A 21642-nucleotide genomic window follows, 5' to 3' on the forward strand; every position below is an offset into this window, starting at 1 on the left:
GCCTGAAGGCAGTCAGCAGGTGAACCATGTGGTTGTGAGCAGGAAGAGTTCTCCAGACAGAAAGGATAACTAGCAGGGGTTTGTGTGGCATCTTCCAGGAACCAAAGAAGCCTGCACACCTGGAGGAGGGGGAGGGGGTAGCAAAAGATGGGGGAGCGGCGATCACGGGGCCAGGTCACAGAGGGCTTTGAGAGTCCTAAGAGACATGTTAAGTTTTGATTTGTATTCTGGATGAGGTGAGAAGACACCATGATTTAGACATTGTCTATTGAAAATTCATTCAACAGATACTTAGCATACTCTGAGCCTTAGTATATTCTTCTAAGTCGGTGGATAATAGAGGTTAATATCATGGAAATTACATTCTTGCTTAGAGAGACAGACATGTAAGTCAATATACAAATTATCAATTATACAACTTTCAGTACTGTTTAAAAAATTTTAGTATCAAATAATGAGAATGACCTGGAGGGGTAGGAGAATGCTGTACGATTCAAAGGAAGCACCTCACAGGAGGCCATCTTTCTAAAAGATCGCCCTGGCCTCCTTGAAGAGAAGACACTGTAGGGCCAGCAGAGGAGAAGAGAGACCAGCCAGGAGGCTATTCCAGCAGATGACAGTGGCATAGATCAGAGTTGGAACAGTGGTCCTGGAGAGAAATAGATTCAGGAACCGTTTGAACGCAGAGCTAACAGGCCTTGCTGACAAATTGGATAAGGGATGGGATGAAGAAAAGGAAGGACCAAAATGATCACCAGACACTGGAGAGATGGTGAGGATGTTTCCTAAGGTGGATAATACTAAGTGAAATAACAAAACCTGAAGGGAAATGCAGAATTCCTTTTTAGCCTTTTGAGGTATGTTTGAGGCACCCATGTGGCAATGTCAGATTGGGCTTTTGGACATAGAATTTGGAGCACTTGGAGGAAGTCACAGCTGAACATAGACATTTGGCAACAAAGAATCTTTGGATGCTGGTTAGAGCCCTGGTCTTGAGCATATCACCTAAGGGCTGTGCTCTGGCTCATTCTCACACTGAGGGATCTTGAAGGAGCCAGTAAAAAACTCCCTCCTCCCCCAGAAAAGAGTATCATCATGGAACCCAAACCAGGAAGTGTTTCCAAAAAAAGGGAATGGTCACTTGTGTCAGATGTTGCTAAAATGAAGATTGTGATGAGGAGCAGAGAGTGATAATTGCCTGTGGCAATTTGGAATCACTGGTAACTTTGACAAAAGACAGAGTTCTTAAAAATAAGACATTCGTATAAACTAACTTTAACAAATGCTGGAAAGAGCATTTCACTTAATCCCTAAAGAGAGACCACTAGGGAAACTTATGAGTCTCTAGCCAAATCAATTTTGAAAACTGGCTCATAGAACAGATGAACAAAGGAACATATAATTAGAAATGCTCACAAAGGTGTTGCATGAGTTGTAAACATAGTAAGAAGAAGAATAAAAACAGAGTGGGCTGAAGCCTGGGAAAATGCTGAGGAGAGCCAAAGATTCTAGCGTAATTTAGAGCAAAGCAGTGAATAAGGAAGTTAGTGGATGTGAGTGAAAGTAGAATTACTCAGTTTCTATTGTGCTTCCCTCTTCTTTCTACATAAAAGAAGATAGTGTTCCAAAATGGGAAGGAATTGACAACACCAAAAGAGAGTTAAAGTCAAAGGGTGTCGAGAAGTTATTGTGATCACAAGTAACTTCTTTAAATGGGAAAGAATAATGCTGGGATTGGTCAAGAAAACTTGTTTGAAGAAATTGTGTTTCAGTTGAAACTGAAGGATGTCTGGATGCCAGTCAGATGGACAGTTAAGAGAGAACAATCCAGATAGAGCAAAAGCACCTGCTGAGTTCTTGACCTGGGTAAGAGTTTGGTGCATTCAGTAAGCTGATAGAGGGTTTAAATGGAAGGCAGGGGGTGGAGAGGGGCACAAGGTGAGGCTGGAGAGACCACTTGGGAAGTCATTGCAGAGACTGGATAAAACCAAAGAAGACCAGAGAATGTGCCACTTTAATAATTATTTGTTGCAGAGATGGCCTATACTGGGAAGTTGAGCCAAATGACATTTATTACCCCTTGTATCTTATCCTTTATTTAATCCTTTTTTCTAGTTTATTTATTATTTTGAGAGAGAGGGAGCCCTACGCAGTGCTCAAACCCATGAACCGTGATATCATGACCTGAGATGAAGCTAAGAGTCGGACGCTTAACCAACTGAACCACCCAGGCGCCCCATATCTAATACCTTTTTCTGGGGGATGAGAGCATCCCTAAATAAAAGTGAGGGTGAGATGAAAAATGGAGGATAAGGACCTGTGTGTTGTCCTCTGATGGGGAAAACTATACCAACCCCTGGACTTGGTCTCCTCTCAAGACTTGGAGAGGGCCTGGTGTGCATCTGTTTCCTGTGCAAACTGGGAGGAATTCTTTGAATTCTGTGTTGTGTTTTTTTTCCTGTAAAACAACTATATGATAATAACTGAGTTGGTGCAAAGATGAATTTCCTTGAATCATAATGTTCTCCTTTCTAATTCGCAGCAGTGTTTCTAACCAAGTGTGGTCTTCATGGTTCTGACTCCTTATGGTTTTTCACTCTTTCAAAGTACACTTTGACATTTAAAATAAACGCATGCATGAGGTCCAGGAAACCAGAAGCTAGTTTCCTATCAGTTCTTGGAAAGTGTTGAATTAGGATGATTTTAGTGACTAAAACCTTGAAGTCTGCTGTAATCAGTCTAAAGTTGTATCAACATTTAAGAATGTTGATTCTTAAAATCAGTACAGTAAATATCCACACACAAGGATAATCTTGGCAGCTTGAAGATGGAGAACTAATGCAAAAGAGAAAAGAAACAATTTGAATTCATAAATGTTGACTATATCCTTAAAGCAAGAAGCCATGTTTGCATCATAATATTTTATAACCAGCAGAAGCATTTTTATCTCTCTCATTTTTCAGGAACTATGTTTTTTAAAAGTGTAGAAATTGGAATAGAAGGATTAAATAAATAGTTGAGAACTCCTTTCTAGTTAGTCTTTTTTATTTTTTATTTTATTATTATTATTATTATTATTATTATTATTATTATTTTATTATTTTAGAGTAAACATGTTATTGTGCATGATAACTTGATCCAGAAGATGGAAATGAGAACACGAAGACTTATTGATATTCTGTACCTGGATAGCACAAACTTTGGAGAAAATGCCATTAGTTAAGTCAAAGTTGACAGTGGTATTTGTTTCAATAAAAGATCTGCTCACCATGTTAAAACTGATAATAACAATTTAATCTCTGCATAATTTTTATATATCTGAATTTTTTTATTGAAAGAAGTCACAAAATAGCTATTATGCATCAGCAGCATATTTGGTATTTTGGTTGTAAAAGATGAATAAGATAATTCCTATTCTTGAAGGACTTAGAATCTGGTATGTTAGAGAGATTCATGAACGACAAGTTTAGTGTAGCCAGGTAAGGTTTAAGCTAGTGGTTTCAATGCAATATTGTGATAATTAATAGGAAGGTAAATTTAAGAGGGTTAAAACTGTAGAGAGATCAGTTAGAAGTGGGAAATAAAGAAAGACTGAAGTTCGCTCAGTAATTGTAAGGTTGGAGAAGAGACGTCAGGTTAGAGAAGTAATTAACAAGAGTCGCACTGAACAGACATTGAGAGAGAAGAGAAATTTTTATAAAGTCTCAATTGCTGGTTTTGAGGTAAGAGGAGAATGAATAGTGGTCCCCCAAACTGAAATTAAGTATAAAAAAGATAAAGCAGGTTGGGGGAGAAAGACATACTACACTTGGGGTAGCTGTGGTCGTTCAGTTTGATATGTTCAAGGAAATGGCTTCCAGAATCTGAACCTCCTGGGAGAGGTCAGGCTGCTGACAGCGGCTGGAAAATGTTGCTAATCCACAGGACCAGGTGCCATCCCTCAGGGAGAAGTAGTAGCTATAACATAGGACTCATGATTTTCTTCTGTTTCCATAAGCACTCATCAGCTTTGACTAATAAAGGTATGTGTGTTCTGAAAAGACTTAAGGGAAATGTAAGATTACATCTAATTATATATATTTATCATCATTTTTATCATTGTTAAACCGGAAGAATATATTAAATTTGCCTTTAGCTATTAGTTTATGAAGATGGCATCATTATCCCTTTTTGTCAGGCAATCGCTTCAAGTAACACTTCCTTTTTCTGTAATTCCGTTCTATATTCTCTCCCGGCCCCACCTTGTGAAAAATGACTCCTATCTCGTTAGGAATGTGTTCTAGTAGAGAGAATGGAAGACTTAACAGATCTCTAAAGGGATTGAATCTATTGATTTTGGCTCATTAATATCATGCTGTAATAACTGATAGCCAGCCAATAGCAATTTTAAAACAAATTATTTCCCATTTCTTCATTTTTTTCGGTAGCTTTCTTTTAGCTCGGCTGTGACTGAACTTATGACACATTTAATCTCAAGATCTACCTACCAAAACATAAAATGCATCCTGATGTTCTAAAAGAATAATTCTCTAGTTATGATTACTCTTGCAATTTGCAACAGTATGCAAAATATTGTCAAATGTAAATATATGGCAAATGATTGACCAAGTTTTAGGGAGAGTTATTCTTTCTCTCCTACCTCCCCTTTCCCATCCATCTCCAACCCCATGATAATAGGGTTTCTGGTTCACTGTTTGAAAAAGTCTGGGAATATTTTTATTACATTTAAAAACATTCTTTGTACTACCGTATGACTGCCTCTCTCCATTTCAAGTATTTCTGAGTATTAAGTAATCAGTATGACAGCATTCTTCATGCTCACTTGTCCAGTTGAGGTGTTATCTCCATACCTTCTGGATTTCAGGTATGTAAAGAGTTCTTTGTTACGGATAAATCATTTCCGACACCAAGTTCTGGAAAAATGTGTTTTTCGTAAAAGCTGTAACTCACAATGGACCTTTGCAGATGACTATCAATTATAACTCTGATACCGTCGTCGAGGGTGAAAATTTGCGTTGATAATGAGTCCTTGATTAAAGACTGACAACAACCACCATCATTTTCAGTTTGAAATATTACCACCTAAGGAATGCCTTCATTGAATGCACCAGTTTTCAAATCTGGGTCACTGTGTAAGAATATCAAAAGCTTGATCATTTTCATTTTAATGGGCACAGTTTTGCAAATGCTACTTTTTTCTTACTACTGCTTTCTGTTTGGGATAATTGTTTTACATATGTCGTGTGAAGATTTCAGGCATTTACACAGTATAGATGCCAAGATATGAAAAAGACAAAAGAAGGTTAAAGTAAACAAACATGTCTCCCATCCTAGCCATAATCTTCATGAGTCTGGTTCCTTTTAACACAATTGCCAAAATTGGCCCAAGGAATGAACGATTTAGAGACAAAATTGAACTCGATGTGGGTGACAGTGAGGTCTCCAAACCACAGGGTGCCATGGAAAAGGGTATTATAAAGGCAGAAGTGAAATTTTTTATCTATTAAGGGTTTTTCTCCTGGCCCGATGTACTCTCTCGTGCTCCCAGATACTAAGAACATATATCAAATCCAGCACTCATGAAGAAAAGTCTACAGAGTAGACTGGCTCTTGAATAATACCTTTTTTCAATTTTAATTTTTATTCAAATATATTTAATATACAGTGTTCTGTTAGTTTCAGGTGTATCATATAATGACCCCACAGTTCTATACATTACTCAGAGCTCATCAAGGTAAGTATACTCTTTATCCCCTTTATCTATTTCACCCATTTCCCCCCACCCCCTCCCCTCCGGCAACTGTCAGTTTAGTCGGTCTCCGTATTTAAGAATCTGTTTTCTTTGTCTCTTCTTTTTCTTTGTTCATTAGGTTTTTTTTTTTTTTTTCTTAAATTCCACATCTGAGTGAAATTATATGGTATTTGTTTTTCTCTGACTGACTTCTTTCTTTTACTTAGCATTGTACCCTCCAGGCCCATCCATGTTGTCTCAAATGGCAAGATTTCATCCTTTTTAATGATGGGGTAATATTTTGTTATATATACACAGTTCATCTTCTTTAGCCATTCATCTATGATGAACATGGGGTTGCTTCCATATCTTTTTTTTTTTTTTTAAGCGGCAAATATCACTTTATTCCTGTTACTTTAAAATTACCCTGTTTAACTGGATCTGAAAGGAATTGGGGCTAGAATTAAAAAGGAGAGTAAATATTTTTATCATAATTATTCCAGTGTTGAGTTGCCAGAAGTACATTTACACTATAGCAAGGTGTCTAAGGTAAATCCATAACATTCTTAAGAATAGTTGCTTTTGTCCTGAAGCTTTATTAAGAAAGAAATGAAAGATTCTTTTTTGCAGACATTTTAGAGAAATGATATATTCTCAGCTTCTCCTATATAATTGGAAATAAGGAAGCTTTTTATAAAGCCAGGTTTTCCCTATGGCCCCTAAACTCCTATCTGGACAAAAAATTTTATTACATAGTCTATTTTGTCATAGAGGTAAAATTGTCTGCTTGAGTCTTTTTTTCTTTGACACTCATTGAAAGTGGAGCAAAGAACTTTCTTTTTAGTACAAGTCAAGGGAAAATTATTCCTTGTCAGAACTTTATCTCAGAGTCCACTTTTCTCTGTTTTGATAGTTTGTTGCTTCCAAGATGGGAAATTAATGGCTTGTTGACCAGTCTTTCTGATGAATGAATTTTTGTTAATGTAGGTATGACTGAAAACAGCTAACGAATTACTCTGCCCAGTGAGCATATTTACTTTATGTAGCAAAAATCCAAAGGCAAACCTAATGTTAGAAGTTGCAGGCTTAAGAATAGTATTGTAGGAGAATGATTTGGGACAAAAAAGAACTTTATAAATAAAAACTAATGTGGCCCAAGTGGATGGTGATGCTATGGCCTAGAAATCCTGGAGCAGCTACCATTTTTTAAAATGTTTATTTATTTTTAAGAGAGAAAGAGAGAGAGGCAGAGAGAGAGGGAGACACAGAATCTAAAGCAGCCTCCAGGCTCTGAGCTGTCAGCACAGAGCCTGATGTGGGGCTCGAACTCACGAACTGTAAGATCATGACCTGAGCTGAAGTTGGACACTTAACCAACTGAGCCACCCAAGTGACCCTAAAATCTTCCATTATTAAGGGCAGACCCTGGGTTAGATAAGTGTTCAGATCGGCAGTTCTGAAAATATAGTCAACGTCCTTTTGTAGAAATGGTCATTGGTGTCCTTCTACAGAGTCTCCTAAGTCAATCCTCAGGAAGGGAACTCTTTTAATAGAGTTTGAAGCCTGCTCACCATTGCTGACCATAACACTTGAGTGTGTATTCTTTAAAAATTTGTTTATTTATTTATTTTTGAGAGAAAGAGAGAGCACAAGTCGGGGAGGACAGAGAGAAGGAGAGACAGAATCCCAATCAGGCTCTGCACCATCATCGCAGAGCCTGATGCAGGGCTTGAACTCACTAACTGTGAGATCACGATCTGAGCTGAGAATATGACCTGAGCCAAGATGCTTAGGAGTCGGATGCTGAACTGACTGCACACTCCGATTGTGTATTCTTGACAGTAAGTTCTTGGTTTCCTGTCTCATGGGTAAACATTACAAATATATGTAAGTAGACTCAGGTGGTAAGCTGGCAGACACCGTGGTTAGTCTGCAGACTAAAGTCATTGTAATTGATTAACCAGCCTAAGCATTTTTCCGTCAGGAATGATAGCATTTTTATGAGCCAAACTTAGCCAGCTGCTAGTGTAAGAGATAGGCTTGTGAATGGCTGTACAATCTCTAAACAGGTCCAGGCCCACAACTGCAAACTAAATGGCCAACGTTTTAGATACATAATACCAAAGATCTCTCAGTTGATTGCATCTTGGTAATTTTAGAGTGACCGTTAAAACCATTACTGCCCTCTGAGTTGTTATCCACAGAAATAGATGCCAGTATACTATTCAGTCCAATTTCTAACCTGTCAGTCTAGAAAAACAGACTTATTACATAAAATAAAATGGTTCAGAATTGAAGATTTAAACAATTCACAGGAACCACAAAGATAACATTTGACTTTCCTTAGAGATAAAAATACACCTATTGATTATAGGAAGCAAAACAGCGTCCCTTATTTGCCACATTAACACATTTGGAAGTGTGGTCAAGCAACAAGATAGGTCAGATGCCTGGTAGCAAAAGGCAGCTATATAAGAAATAGCCTTAAAGTAAACTAATTAGTTCATCGTGGGAAAATTTGGACCTGGTGTTCTATCCATACTTGGCTTATCTCCAAATAATAATTTCAAGTCAGTGAAATTTAGAAAACTGACATGGAAGTTGTTGACCCACTTGTCGTAGAAAGGATTATGCCGGCAGTCTTCTATTTATTCCGCCATAAGAAAAACCTAGGTCAGATAACTACAGGAATTTTTAGAAGGATTTTATGGGATTTTTTTTTTTTTTGGCAGAGCTACTAGAACACTTTATCAAATGCACTGAATTCGTTTCCAGTCTCTTCTTAATGACATGAGGTTTTAAACTATTTTTCAGAAAAATAGGTCTGTAAAACTTTGTTTGAATGGAAATTTAGATAGCTACTTTCAACTAATTTTTAGGTATAATGTGATTTATGAGGACAGTCCAAATCCATCTAAGCTTAGATGATAATACCAATAAAGACAAAGAAAATAACCATTGGAAACATAGAAATAGGATAGGTAGAAATTCTTTTTCCTATGGTATGGGTCCAAGCCGAAATCCAACCACTGATCACAATATAGTTTAAGATTTTTTTTTTTTAAGTTTAAGATATTTATCGCTGTTAGGTTTTATCTTTTGCTTTTAAGAGAAAAATGCCTATTTAAAATATATTCTTAGTCTGGGGGGTTTGCTGCAACAATTTTACCTTAGATTTGCTAGTTTCAGGCAAAAATATTTGTTGTTAAGTATCTTCAATTCATGCTTTTGTATTATATTTTAATGAACAGAAACTGTAAACCTCTATAAAGTCAATCACTGTCCCTCAGATTTACTTACACCATTTGTCCCTGGGGATTATGTCAGCAAGTAGCTTAATCTGCCCAGAATTTGTGCTACAGGTTTTTCTGATGATTGAGGTTCAGAAAGGCACTAAAATAAATTAGCACCATGTACAGTGTTTAAATATTTTATATTTTAATATTCCTATTTAGTATTTAATATATTTATTTAATATATTTAAATATTTTGTATTTCATATTTATTAAAGCTTTGTGGTAATAGTATACCTATAATTTTAGTTTTTTAAGGAAATTTGTTTTAGTAGTGCTAAATTACCTTAATTAAAATTTTTTTTAAGTTTACTTATTTATTTTTGAGAGAGAGAGAGAGTGAGCAGGGGAGAGGAAGAGAGAGAGGGAAAGAGAGAGAATATCAAGACATGGGACTTGAACTCAAGGAACCATGTGATCATGACCTGAGTCAAAATTAAGAGTAGGACGCTTAACTGACTGAGCCACCCACGTGCCTCTAAGCTACCTTATATTAAAAATGTGCTTCTGATAAGAGAACTTGCACGTGAAGTAGTTTTAAAAATAGCATCAGGGATGTAGTCATACTCACTCTCTTGTGTCCTCTCCTGGTTCCCCAGGGACTAGGTATAATGCTGAACACATTGAACAGCTAGCATGACACCTGCTGACCAGGAAGAATAATAGGAACATTGAAGCCACAGTGGTGTGCCTGCTGCATATCAGCAGAGCCAGGGGACCAATGTTAAACTACCTTGCAAAAAAGCAGAAAAAAATGGCTTATTTGGAAATCAGACGCATCCTAAGCTTCAGCTCAGTGTACTTGATTCCAACATGTTAAAATACTGTACGGTAACGACATGTCTATTATTTCCATTTCTATTATTTCTGTTCTTCTGAAATGTAAATGTTGTAAATGATGAAGTCTTCCTTGAAATGTTTCTTCAAAGTCTATAAACGTTGACCAAACTGGAGCTATCCACGTTTCTTCCTTTTCAGATAATCAAGATTAAAATAGTTTTTAAAACTGTGACTATTAGAGCAACCATCCCTCATATGCTGGAATCTGTATGTAAATTGCCCATCCAAATAGGTTTAGGGCCACAGTCCAAATGAAGGACAGGAAGTGCAAGTGCCACAGAACTAGAAGGAAAGCCGGGCGATGGCTGCAGTGTCATAATAATCAGGGCTGGGTCTGAAATAACAAGGGTGTGACTGCAAGAACCAAGCCAAGTTCATGAATAAAACCCAAGTACAAATATAGGTTTAATGTATATCAATATTTTGCACAAGAAATAACCTTATAGAAAAAGACACTGACTTAGTCATAAACCATGACAGATGGCTGCAGTTGAAATATCTACAGGGCTGGCTGGTGCAAATATTCCCAGTAATTTTTTCAGTGAATGAAAGATCCAAGAGGGTTTATTACTGTTGGTGATAAGCCAAGTAGAGATGGAAAACCAGACTGAATTTTCACTTCGTGAGCTAATGAGTTTTAATTTAGAGATACTTCTAACATAGTTGATCCCTGGAGGGCCTACTGTGTGCAGCATCCTAATTGGACAGACTGATATGCTTTATTGCTAGTCCTACAAAATTCACAAGGAACTTTCCCAACCTGCCTTTCTACCAGTTTTTACCTAGTGTGTGTTTATGTGTGTGTGTGTGTCTTTATACTGGTATCATTGGGGAAGATGGGAGTGGCTGTTCTGAGTTTAATATCAACTAGAAAGAGGAGTCTCCCCCTGAGAACCAGGTATTACAACTTTAACAATTTGGCCCAAATCAGCACATTATGTATTAGGCCTCTTTTCCCTCAGACATATTCACATTACAATACTTGGTCATATGGCCTGACACATTTTTCTAAGTTTGGGGTAGGAATCTATTGGGGGAGAAAAGAAGTCCCCATGACTTCCCCTGGCTAAGCAATTATGGGTATAATAAAAGGGTCACTGCGATAGGAAAAAAGTACAGTTGTGAAATAGGTTAATGCTATGTTCATTTCAGGCTCACCATACTTCTCCTATCCTTGTCTCAGGGACCTGAGTCCCTCGTGGGGCTCCCTGGATGCTCCCCTGGGATCTGCTCCTCCTGCCTTTGCTCTAACCTTTCTCTCATTCCCACAAGATAATCAAAGTGTACCTGTCCCTGGTCCCCATTCTCTCAGGCCCCTCCTTTCTACTCCATAATCTGATATTCTAATGGTGTCTAATGCGCTAATTGGCCAAAATATAATAGTGTTAATTTGGGGAAGTCATATAACCAATCCTCACAATTTGCCAGTTGTCTATTTGTCCATTTTCCCGCTAGCTGAAATTTATTTTTAACTCCAAGATGTCAATACTCCCGGTGTTTTTTGTAGTCGTTCACAAGCATGCATAGACATGGGGAAAATTTTGAGTCTCCTGATGTGCTTGTTCCTAGCTGAGGTCAAACGAGTGGACACTCTACTTTCTTGTTTCAGTTTCCTACCTTTCAGTTTCTCATACTGTAAACAAGTGTCCTTTTCACAGTTTACTTAGTGCCATATTTTCCCCATTTTTGTGCTTTTAGGTAGTAGTTTTTCTGTTTAAAATGTGCCCCGAGCATATTACTGAAGTGGTTAGTGCTCTTAAGTGCAGGGAGGCTGTAATGTGCCTTATGAAGAAAATATATGCATCAGATAAGCTTCACCCAGGCATGAGTTATAGTGCTATTGGTCCTGAGTTCAATGTTTATGAATCAACAGTAATATTAAGTAAGGTGTCCTTAACAGAAATACACATAAAATGAGGTTTAAATTGATCAGGTGATGAAATATTGGGACCAGAGGCTCACAGGAAGTTTATCCTGTGTTTCCCCTGGGAAAAATGGCTCAGTGTTCACTAAATCAGTATTTACGGTGACTTTATAGAATAAAACTACCATGAAGTAAGAGAATCAGCTGGGTTTACTTCCTCCCACAGAAGGAGTGCAATAGTTTAGTGCACTAAAGGAACAGTTTACTGCAGTAAAGTTTAGTGCAGTAGCTAAAGGAATAGAAAAGACAAGAACAGAGTTCTGTAGTTGACAAGTAGAGAGAGGTAAGGTAGTTTAAGCAGGGCACCTTTGATCATTTAAACATTAAGGAAAAAAAAAGAATTCTGATCTTCAAGGTAACAGAAACAAACACAAATAATGAGTACCATAGCTTTTCTTATTGGATTAAAGAAAGTGTATCAGTTTATTGGGAGAGACACATGTCTTTTTCTATCATTGTTCTAATAGTAACTTTACTGCACAAAGCCCATTATGGATAATGGTTTTAATTGTAGTTTTGTAAATAATGTAGAAATAGATTTTATATGATTGCTTTTATATTGGCAATAAAAAAGTCTGAGACACTAATCCTATCTCGTTCTCTGAAGGATTTCCCTGGGGATCTAAAGTTCTGTGTGTTACTGGGATGTGGTACTATCACACATGTTTTGCTGACATTTACATTTTTTAAGAAGTTCAGATAAAATTATTGTAGTGGCAGAATTACCCAGTTTCCTAGTAAATTGGAGGAAGAGGTATGTTTGAGCAGGATGTTGTTTTTGTGCTTCTAAAATCACTGTAGAAAGAGAACAATATGTATTTATTTACCTGTGGATTAGAGAGTCAACATGGAAATGTTGAAGGCTATGGCCTCCAACCCATCCTAGACTACTCCAGCTAAGAACACGATGTTAATTAGAAATATCACGTTGATTACGAGGTTAGATATACCTGAAACTGGCCTTGTAAGCCTGTCTTTTTTAAATATCGGTGCTCACTTTTACTTACTAATTCATCTTACCACTGGTGCTAAGACTTTTCTGATAAAATTTGGAGAGAGTTATAAGGTATAGGCTCAAATAGTGAGTAAAGAAATGTTAAAATAAAACTTATTTATAAATAAACATACATGTATTTCTCCAGACTCTAGGTAAGGACACATTTAGGTAAGAATAGGCTGTTGACTTACAGGGGGGAAAAACAAGAGGTTTGGAAAACTGAAGGAAAACATTTTTTTAACTATCATAGTTTATAAATGATGTAAACAATTCAATTTCCCTATTTTTAAAATGAAGAAGAGTAAACAAAAAAAAAACCCATTGATTCAATTACATATAACAAATATAATCAAATGGAGAAACAATGTGATTTATTGGAAATAACACGAGTTTTATGCAGATTAAGTACTGGCAGTCCCTTACCAGAATGTAATGCATTCTGGAAAAGATGTACTGAATCAAATATGTATAAATGTAAAAAATAAATAAATTTCACGGTATGGTATGGGGTGGTAAGGGCTGAGGAGGTGGAAAGCTGTCTGTTTCCAGGGAACTGAAAGTAATACAAAATCTTCAATTACTCATAGCTATTTAGATAAAATCGTTGATGGTGTAGATCTAGCATTTTATACACATTCTTTCATTTTGTTCTTTCAAAGAAAGTGCTCCCATTTATAGGGAATAAAGAGGAAAATAGGATTAGATGATGGCACAAATGCTGCTCTACCGAGATGGCAACCAACATTGACAAATGGAGCTATTGCCTGGCCAACAAAATCTCTGGATACGGCTTTGAATGATCATTCCTGAATTGATTTTTTCTGAATTAAGAATCATAATACTGGGTGCTCAGAAGAGTTGATGTAATATGGAAAGCGCAAAGTTTGAACATGGGGAAGTCAAGTGTTGCCTTAACCTCAGGGCGATGCTCTGGTTGCCCTTGGGCTGGAGGGGACAGTTACCTGCCTTACACCACGCCCATCCCAACCTCTGACAGAAATCCTGGCAAGTCTGTGGCTCTCATCTTAAGAAGGATAGCTTTTGGTCAACTGTTTATAAAATTACTAATTTTAAAGACTCTTGAAATATTAATTTGCCTTTGATCATCAATTCTAACAGATAAACCCTTTTCTCCCCCACTTCCTACACATTGCCATCTAAACAAGGCAGATCATGGGAACGCGTAAGATGTGTACAGAGTAGATTTGGGGGAAATTTCGTAAAAACAATTCACAATAGAAAACTAAATAGTCCTCTAGCATATTCCTGTCTCTGATAAGCTATGATAAAAGTACTAGTTTGATAAGTCAAGTGGCGTTCTGCTTCTCCATAATAAATATTTACTCATGCTTTTTAAAAAAAATTTTTAATGTTTTTATTTATTTTTGAGAAAGAGATAGAGTACAAGTGGGGGAGGGGCAGAGAGAGAGAGGGAGACACAGAATCCGAATCAGGCTCTAGGCTCTGAGCCGTCAGCACAGAGCCCAACACAGGGCTTGGCCTCGTGAACCGTGAGGTCGTGGCCTGAGCTGAAGTCGGACGCTCAACCAACTGAGCCACCCAGGCGCCCCATACTCATGCTTTCTGAACACTAAATTAGCTAACGGTAGCCTCAAGTTAGAAAGTTAATTTAACTGACTAAATCCTTTGTAATTCAGTGAAGTAGCCTCTCCACACGTAAACTGTCTTATATTAATACCACAACTCTGAAGGACGATTAGCAAACTCTTAGGCTATCCGATTTTGTGCCCTGCCCCAAAACAACGGAATTGAGTTCAGTCATATTTTACACACTTTGTTTAAAAAGCAGACTTCCAGTTTTACTCTAAATACGATTGCATTTGCATAAATCTCATTTATAAACGACCGTCCAGGACCACAAGCATTGCCTGAAGTGAGGTGTAACCGTATATTTACTTAAAAAAGGAAATAGTTCCCAGGGTGTTGTGTTTCATAGCTTGGTGCCTCACGCTGATATATGAAGTGTGCATTCATTGCTCTTCCTTTTTGCATTGATTTTCATGTCCAACTGCAAATTTCCTGACTTTGGGAATCAACATGCTGGAAGACAGTACAGTAATTGTCTTGTGTTTAAAAGCAACAAGCTGTGGATTCTGACCGACCTGGATTCAAACCCCAGGGCTGCCAATCATTCGTTGTGTGATTTGGGCAAATTAATTAACCTTTCTGAGTTTCAGCCTTTTCCTTTGCAAAACCCCCGAGGGTTATTCTGAGGATTAAATTAGCTAAAGTATGTAAAGTGCTTAGCGTAACAGCAACTCAACAGGAGGCTGCTAATATTAATTCCAATTATAATCTGGCAACTCAACAAGTGATTGTTACTATGAATTCTATTTATGCCTACACTGAAAAACCAGAGTCTACTAGAATAAAGTGTTTTGACAGATTCCTATCACTTTTGTTTTCTAAGTGTATCATATGTATTGGTTATGTCTCCCTATATTGATTCTTCGCTCCCCTTAGAAATTATTTTTAATCTTTATAATTCTATTTGTTTTAAAAATATGTAATACTTTCATATGGTTCAGAATTTAAAAGGCACAAAAAGTGTACAGTGAAAAGTATCCTTCCCTTCCTTGCCTCCTATCTAGTTCCCCCTCCCAGAAGCAAAACTTCAAAATCCATTTTATACATGTCTAATTAAACACTTGGATACATATTTTCTTCTTTCTCCTTTTTTTTTGCACCAAATTTATCATACTGTTCAGTTGCCGGATGAGACACATGACATCCAGTTAAATGTACAGTATTTGTGATGCACTTACACTACTAAAACATTTTTTAATTCCAAATTCCAATTTAACTGAGTGTCCTGAATAGTATTTGCTAACTCTGGCATGCTCTTTACTCGTCATGCTGTTTAGCAGCTTATTTGTCTTTTTAGTTTTTATTTTTTCTCACATTAGAACCCTCTGAGATGGTTTTAGAAGTCTCTGCCCCCAAATCACACACTCCAGAATAGTTCATCAACATCATTCAGGATTGTACTCAGGCAACAGCACCTTCCCCCCCCCCCCCACCAGTGATTGTCTTCGACTGAGGGATAATTTACCCCACAGTGAAAAATGCACCCATTTCAAGTATACAGTTGATTGCTAAATACATACTGCATACACGTGTCTTTACCTAATATATTTTGGTGATCATTCACAAAGCAGTTCTTAAATGGTAAACTCTTTAGAACATTACATTTTATGCTATATTTTCACTTTTTCATAGGGCCCAAGGCATTCCAGAGTCCTTTACCGCAGTCACAAAATGAGAAATATTATTAATGTTTGCAATTGCCACAGTAATTACAAAGAAATGCAAAGATTCCAAAGAAATTGTTGCTGATAGTGCTTTATACCGAGATCATTTTCACCTACTCAGTGTCTCCCCATTGGCTAACCAGGTGCTTTACACATACTGTATGACCCCATTTCCACAGGAGGGATGTGAGAGCCAGGTTAAATAATTATTCAAACTACACAGCTGGTAATTAGAGGAAAGGAATTTGAGCCATGTCTGACCCCAAAGTCTTGTTAGGGTCACATCTCAATCTGACCTAACTTTGAGATTCCACTTTTCTTAACACTATTCAGAAATGCCAATTTTTAATTTGGAAAACAATTCAGAACAGCTGTTTCTGTTTCTCAGCAGACAACTATCTCCGCTAAAATGCCTGCTAGAGAGAACCAGCTGAGAGAAACTGAACAGGTAAAATTCCTTGGGGTTCAAGTTTCTTTCATCTGTATAAATCCTTTACAAGGTAGTTCTGGATTTTGCGCTTGTTGGTTCATCTGCCTTGAGTCACCTGAGCATGAAGGGCTTATGAAAAAGACTTGAACAGACATAATTATGTGACTTAGGGGGAAAGGAAGCAGTGTTTCTTGCTAAGAAATCTTATTCTGCTTGAAGTGTGTGTATATCATACCCATGTCTTCATGTGTAAATGAAAGGGCTGAATTAAAACGAGGGGTGGATGTCTACTCCCGCATATCCCAAATATTTTCTTTCTCCCCCTTTGTAGATGTGTTTTATGGAATGCATTATGTAGAGACAGACCACAAAACCATTCTAGTTACTGTCACAGAGGACACAATGTGAGTATCTGTTTCAGGATCTTTTCCTGATAATGGTATCTTTTGAGGGACAGATCCAGGGAGGAGAGATGAAACCAAATTCTGTTCCCAGCTTAGCTACTTGTGTGTGTCTCTGTGTTTACAGCACTTAGAAAAGTCTCTTGCATATAGTTGATGTTCAGCAAATGTTTGCTGTGCTGTCCTGACATTCTCATTTAAAACTGAACATGGGGGCACCTGGGTGGCACAGTTGGTTAAGTGTCAGACTCTTGATTTCAGTTCAGGTCATGATCTGACAGTTTGTGAGTTTGAGCCCCGCATCCAGCTCTGTGCTGATGGAGGCTGCTTGGGATTCTGTCTCTCCTTCTCACTGCCCCTCCCCTGCTTGTGTGCTCTCTCTCTCTCTCTCTCAATAAATAAACTTAAAAAATTTAAACCTGAGTGTATGCTGGTGTGTCTGAGTGGCTCTGTCCTTTAAGTGTCAGACACTTGTTGATTTCTGCTCATGATCCCAGGGTTGTGGAATCGAGCCCCACATCAGGCTCCACGCTGAGCATGCATCCTGCTTGGGATTCTCTTTCTCTCTCTTCCCCTCTCCTCCACTATCACTGTCTGTCTCTCAAAATAAATAAACAAACATCAAAAAAACAAAACAAAACACCTGAGCATATACTGTGTTCTGGGTAGTTGGGCAGTGCAGGGAAATCAGTGCAGCTGGACCCAAGCACAATTATCATGGACTCCAAGACTACAGAGCTGCACTGAGGTATTAAGTTCTCTGAATTTTGATCATTTCAACTCATCCAGAAGCATCTTTAGAAGACTAACCAACCTTGAAATCTTGACATTTAGCAAAAAGTAGATGAGAGAGAATCCTTAAGGTTCAGTGAAGTTCAGAGGGCACTTGCTGCCTGACAGTCCGGGGCAAGTGCGAATGCTTAAAAAAACAGAAGAGAAAGAAGAAGGAGGAGGAGGAGGAGAAAGAGGAGAGGAACAAGAAGAAGAAGAGGAGGAGGAAGAAGAGGAGGAGGAAAAAGAGAAGGAGAAGAAGGAGAAGGAGGAGAAGGAGGAGAAGAAGGAGGAGGAGAAGAAGAAGAAGAAGAAGAAGAAGAAGAAGAAGAAGAAGAAGAAGAAGAAGAGGAGGAGGAGGAAGAGGAAGAAGAAGAAGAAGAAGAGGAAGAAGAAGAAGAAGAAGAAGAAGAAGAAGAAGAAGAAGAAGAGGAGGAGGAGGAGGAAGAGGAAGAAGAAGAAGAAGAAGAAGAAGAAGAAGAAGAAGAAGAAGAAGAGGAGGAGGAGGAGGAGGAAGAGGAAGAAGAAGAAGAAGAAGAGGAAGAAGAAGAAGAAGAAGAAGAAGAAGAAGAAGAAGAAGAAGAGGAGGAGGAGGAGGAAGAGGAAGAAGAAGAAGAAGAAGAGGAAGAAGAAGAAGAAGAAGAAGAAGAAGAAGAAGAAGAAGAGGAGGAGGAGGAGGAAGAGGAAGAAGAAGAAGAAGAAGAAGAAGAAGAAGAAGAAGAAGAAGAAGAAGAGGAGGAGGAGGAGGAAGAGGAAGAAGAAGAAGAAGAAGAAGAAGAAGAAGAAGAAGAAGAAGAAGAAGAAGAAGAAGAAGAAGAAGAAGAAATCCATGAAACCATAATTTGAGTGATTCCAGTAGTTTGAAATTGGGTTTTGGCCCAGCATCCAAAGAATAATGCTGTGACAGCAACAAAGAAATTATAAGTCAAGTTTTCTACAAAGACTATAAAAGAAGGGAAGAAAATAGAAACCAGGTCAACTTTTTAATGTCTTATTAATTCTCTTAGTATTTTGGTAACTTTATGAATTGATCTGAAATATCTTGATTTTGTCTTTTTTAGAAGCATGATGATCATGTGTCCTTTGCTACATAGTGGGTTCCCTTCCTGTGCATTACTGGTAATGTGCCTGCTCTAGGTGGACAGACTAGCCTTTACTTACTTGTTTTTTTAAAAAAAATTTTTTTTAATGTTTATTTTTTTTGAGAGAGACAGAGACAGAATGCGAGTGGGTTGGGGAAGGCAGAGGGAGGCACAGAATCCGAAGCAGGCTCCAGGCTCCGAGCGGTCAGCACAGAGCCAGACGCTCAACCGACTGAGCCACACAGGTGCTCCTACTTACTTGTTTTTCTTTTTTTTAAGTTTATTTATTTATTTTGAGGGAGACAGAGACAGCATGAGTGGGGGGAGGGGTAGAGAGAGGGAGAGAGAGAGAATCCCAAGCAGGCTCCACGCTGTCAGCACAGACCCTAATGCAGGGTTCAAACTCACTAACCATGAGAATGTAGGCTGAGCCGAAACCAAGAGTCTGATGCTTAACTGACTGAGCCACTCAGGCGCCCCTGAAGGACTAGCTTTGTAACCTCAGAATGACATACAACTCTTGTTGGAGTTTCTACAATTCCCCTTTGTCCAGCCCAGCTCTTTTATTATCTCATTCTAATGTTTTCACCTCCCTTTATCTTTCTTCAGACATTCATTTGAATTTTTTGGTAGCCTTTTGCCTGTTGCTTCTTTTACATCTAGAATCCAGTAATACAAGTGTGTCATTATAAATTCTGGCTGAATAATTTGGAATTTCCCCTTACTCCTCACCATTTTATTGCATCTTGTTTTTTTTTTTTTTTTTTTTTTTTTTAAATTTTTTTTCAACGTTTATTTATTTTTGGGACAGAGAGAGACAGAGCATGAACGGGGAAGGGGCAGAGAGAGAGGGAGACACAGAATCGGAAACAGGCTCCAGGCTCTGAGCCATCAGCCCAGAGCCTGATGCGGGGCTCGAACTCACGGACCGCGAGATCGTGACCTGGCTGAAGTCGGACGCTTAACCGACTGCGCCACCCAGGCGCCCCTGCATCTTGTTTTAATACGTAGCTTCAGACTTAATGTATTAGCAAAAATACAGATTATCATTGATTCAATTAAATGCCACTGGTAAAGGGCAGAGTGGTTTTCTTAAGTTATTTATAATAGCTTTTAGAATCCGAAGAGCTCAACTGTTACAATATAGATATTTAGAATGGTTTGACATGTTTAGGGCCAGCTGGAAATAAAATTCTGAGGAGAGAGAGGAGCATGGGTTTATACCCCAGCCCTGCCCACTTGCCATCAGCCCATTGACCTTATTTTGCTAAATTTCTTCTGTTTTCCCATTCAGGAATTTCATTAATACAAATATGCCTTATTCTGCCTTCACCTCCTTTTCATTAGTCATTCAACACAATATGATGTGTCTCTTTTTACCAGGTCCTCTACTAATCAAAACTTGCCTTTGCAGGGGGTGGGGGGAATCATGCCTTGGAAGACTTAGTTTAGGTGACTGTGGGAGGTAGTGAGTTTAGCGAGTCAACCTAATGAATACTAATGAGTGAACTAGTTAATATATTACCTCCTTGGTGATTTCTTGCTCTAATACAGTTGTTAACATCCTTCCACTAGATCCTTTGGAGTATCTGTTTCCTAAGGATTTCATGAGGGCTGGATTTCATGGCTGGGCAAATGTGGGGTTCAGGAAGGCCTTTCAGTACACCTCAAAAACACTGTCTACAGATGCTACTGTTATAGAACAACTGTCACAAAATATATACGGGAAAACATAAGAGGTTTTCTGGAAGTTTGCCTTTGTACCACAGAAGGGAAGATTAACCATAACCATTAAAAAAAAAATGTAGAGGCAGAAAAATAAAGCCGGTGAATTGAGTAAAAGACTTTGTAATCCTCCTTAAAAATCTTTATAATATAGGTTCTGAGAATTCAACACTGCTGAAATTTGTTCACAGGCAGACCTGCCTCCAGCTTCCAGTTTCTTACTGAGCAATTAGTTTATATCCTCTAAGAATCAAGTCCACGGTAAAAACAGTAGCAAACAGTTACTCAGTAGCAAACTTCCTCCTTCAGGTGACATGTAGTGTAAGGTATTTGCATTCTATAGTGATGTTTTGTTCAGGCTTCTTGAAATAGTAGCCATTTTTTTACATTTAAAATATGATTTTTTTCTCTTGAAGTACAGATTTTTTATTGTGTATCATGAACGTGTGAGATCTTAAATAATGTGTTGCATCATTAAGAACTTTACAGATCAGGGGCTCCTGAGTGGTGGCTCAGTGGCTTAACCCCTGAATTTTGATTTGAGCTCAGGTAATGATCTCATGGTCTGTAGGATTGAGCCCTGTGAGTCTGGCTCAGTGCTGGGTGTGGGGCCTGCTTAAGATTTTCTCTCTTCTTTGCCGCTCTCCCCGTGTGCATGATCTCTTTTTCGCTCTCTCTCTGCCTCTCTCTCAAAACAAGCAAGCAAACAAACAAAAAACCTTTACATATGAGATTGTAGAAATGAGGATCTGAGCCCAAATTTTCTTGCATGAGATTCTGTGATATTGTGATTTGTAAGAAATATATATATCTGATCATTCAGATGACCGAAATATATTTCTCAGATATATTTGGTCTTCCTCTGCAGTTCCTGGCTCACAGCTCCCAAACCCCTTGGACTTTCCTGAGGGATAAGACCAATGGAGCATCTTTTAGCATAATATTTGGTCTCTACTTCTCAGTTCCTGTCCTAGTTTCAGAGCCATCAAGGTGACATGGGGGTCTTGGTATTCATAACAAACTCCCTTCCATTACAACTGGGTATATGTTAATGAAGTGACTTTTGGAAAGTGTCAAGGGATGAGGGTTTATTGCCAGGGGATCAAACCATGGATAGAAGGTTGGAACTTTCAGTCTCACCTACTGATTTCAGGGTAGGGGAGAAGAGCTGGAGGC

The 21642-nt window shown here is 38.2% G+C and overlaps 1 protein-coding gene across 7 annotated transcripts in view; it reads left to right on the top strand.

Annotated features, from left to right (window-relative positions):
* RAB27B (RAB27B, member RAS oncogene family) overlaps positions 1-21642 on the top strand; it is a 147269-nt gene that overhangs the window by 92990 nt on the left and 32637 nt on the right. Inside the window, exon 2 of one of the 7 annotated variants that reach the window (XM_086683027.1) lies at positions 16819-16891. The exons of the other annotated variants lie outside the window; for them this stretch is intronic. Coding sequence (XP_086539153.1) covers positions 16833-16891 — 59 coding nt within the window. The 5' untranslated portion in view covers positions 16819-16832. The remainder of the gene's footprint in view (positions 1-16818; positions 16892-21642) is intronic. 7 annotated transcript variants of the gene reach the window in all.

This window comes from Puma concolor, chromosome D3 (assembly GCF_028749965.1).
Source record: "Puma concolor isolate L17-30 chromosome D3, mPumCon1.1.hap2, whole genome shotgun sequence".
Classification (NCBI taxonomy): Eukaryota; Metazoa; Chordata; class Mammalia; order Carnivora; family Felidae; genus Puma; species Puma concolor.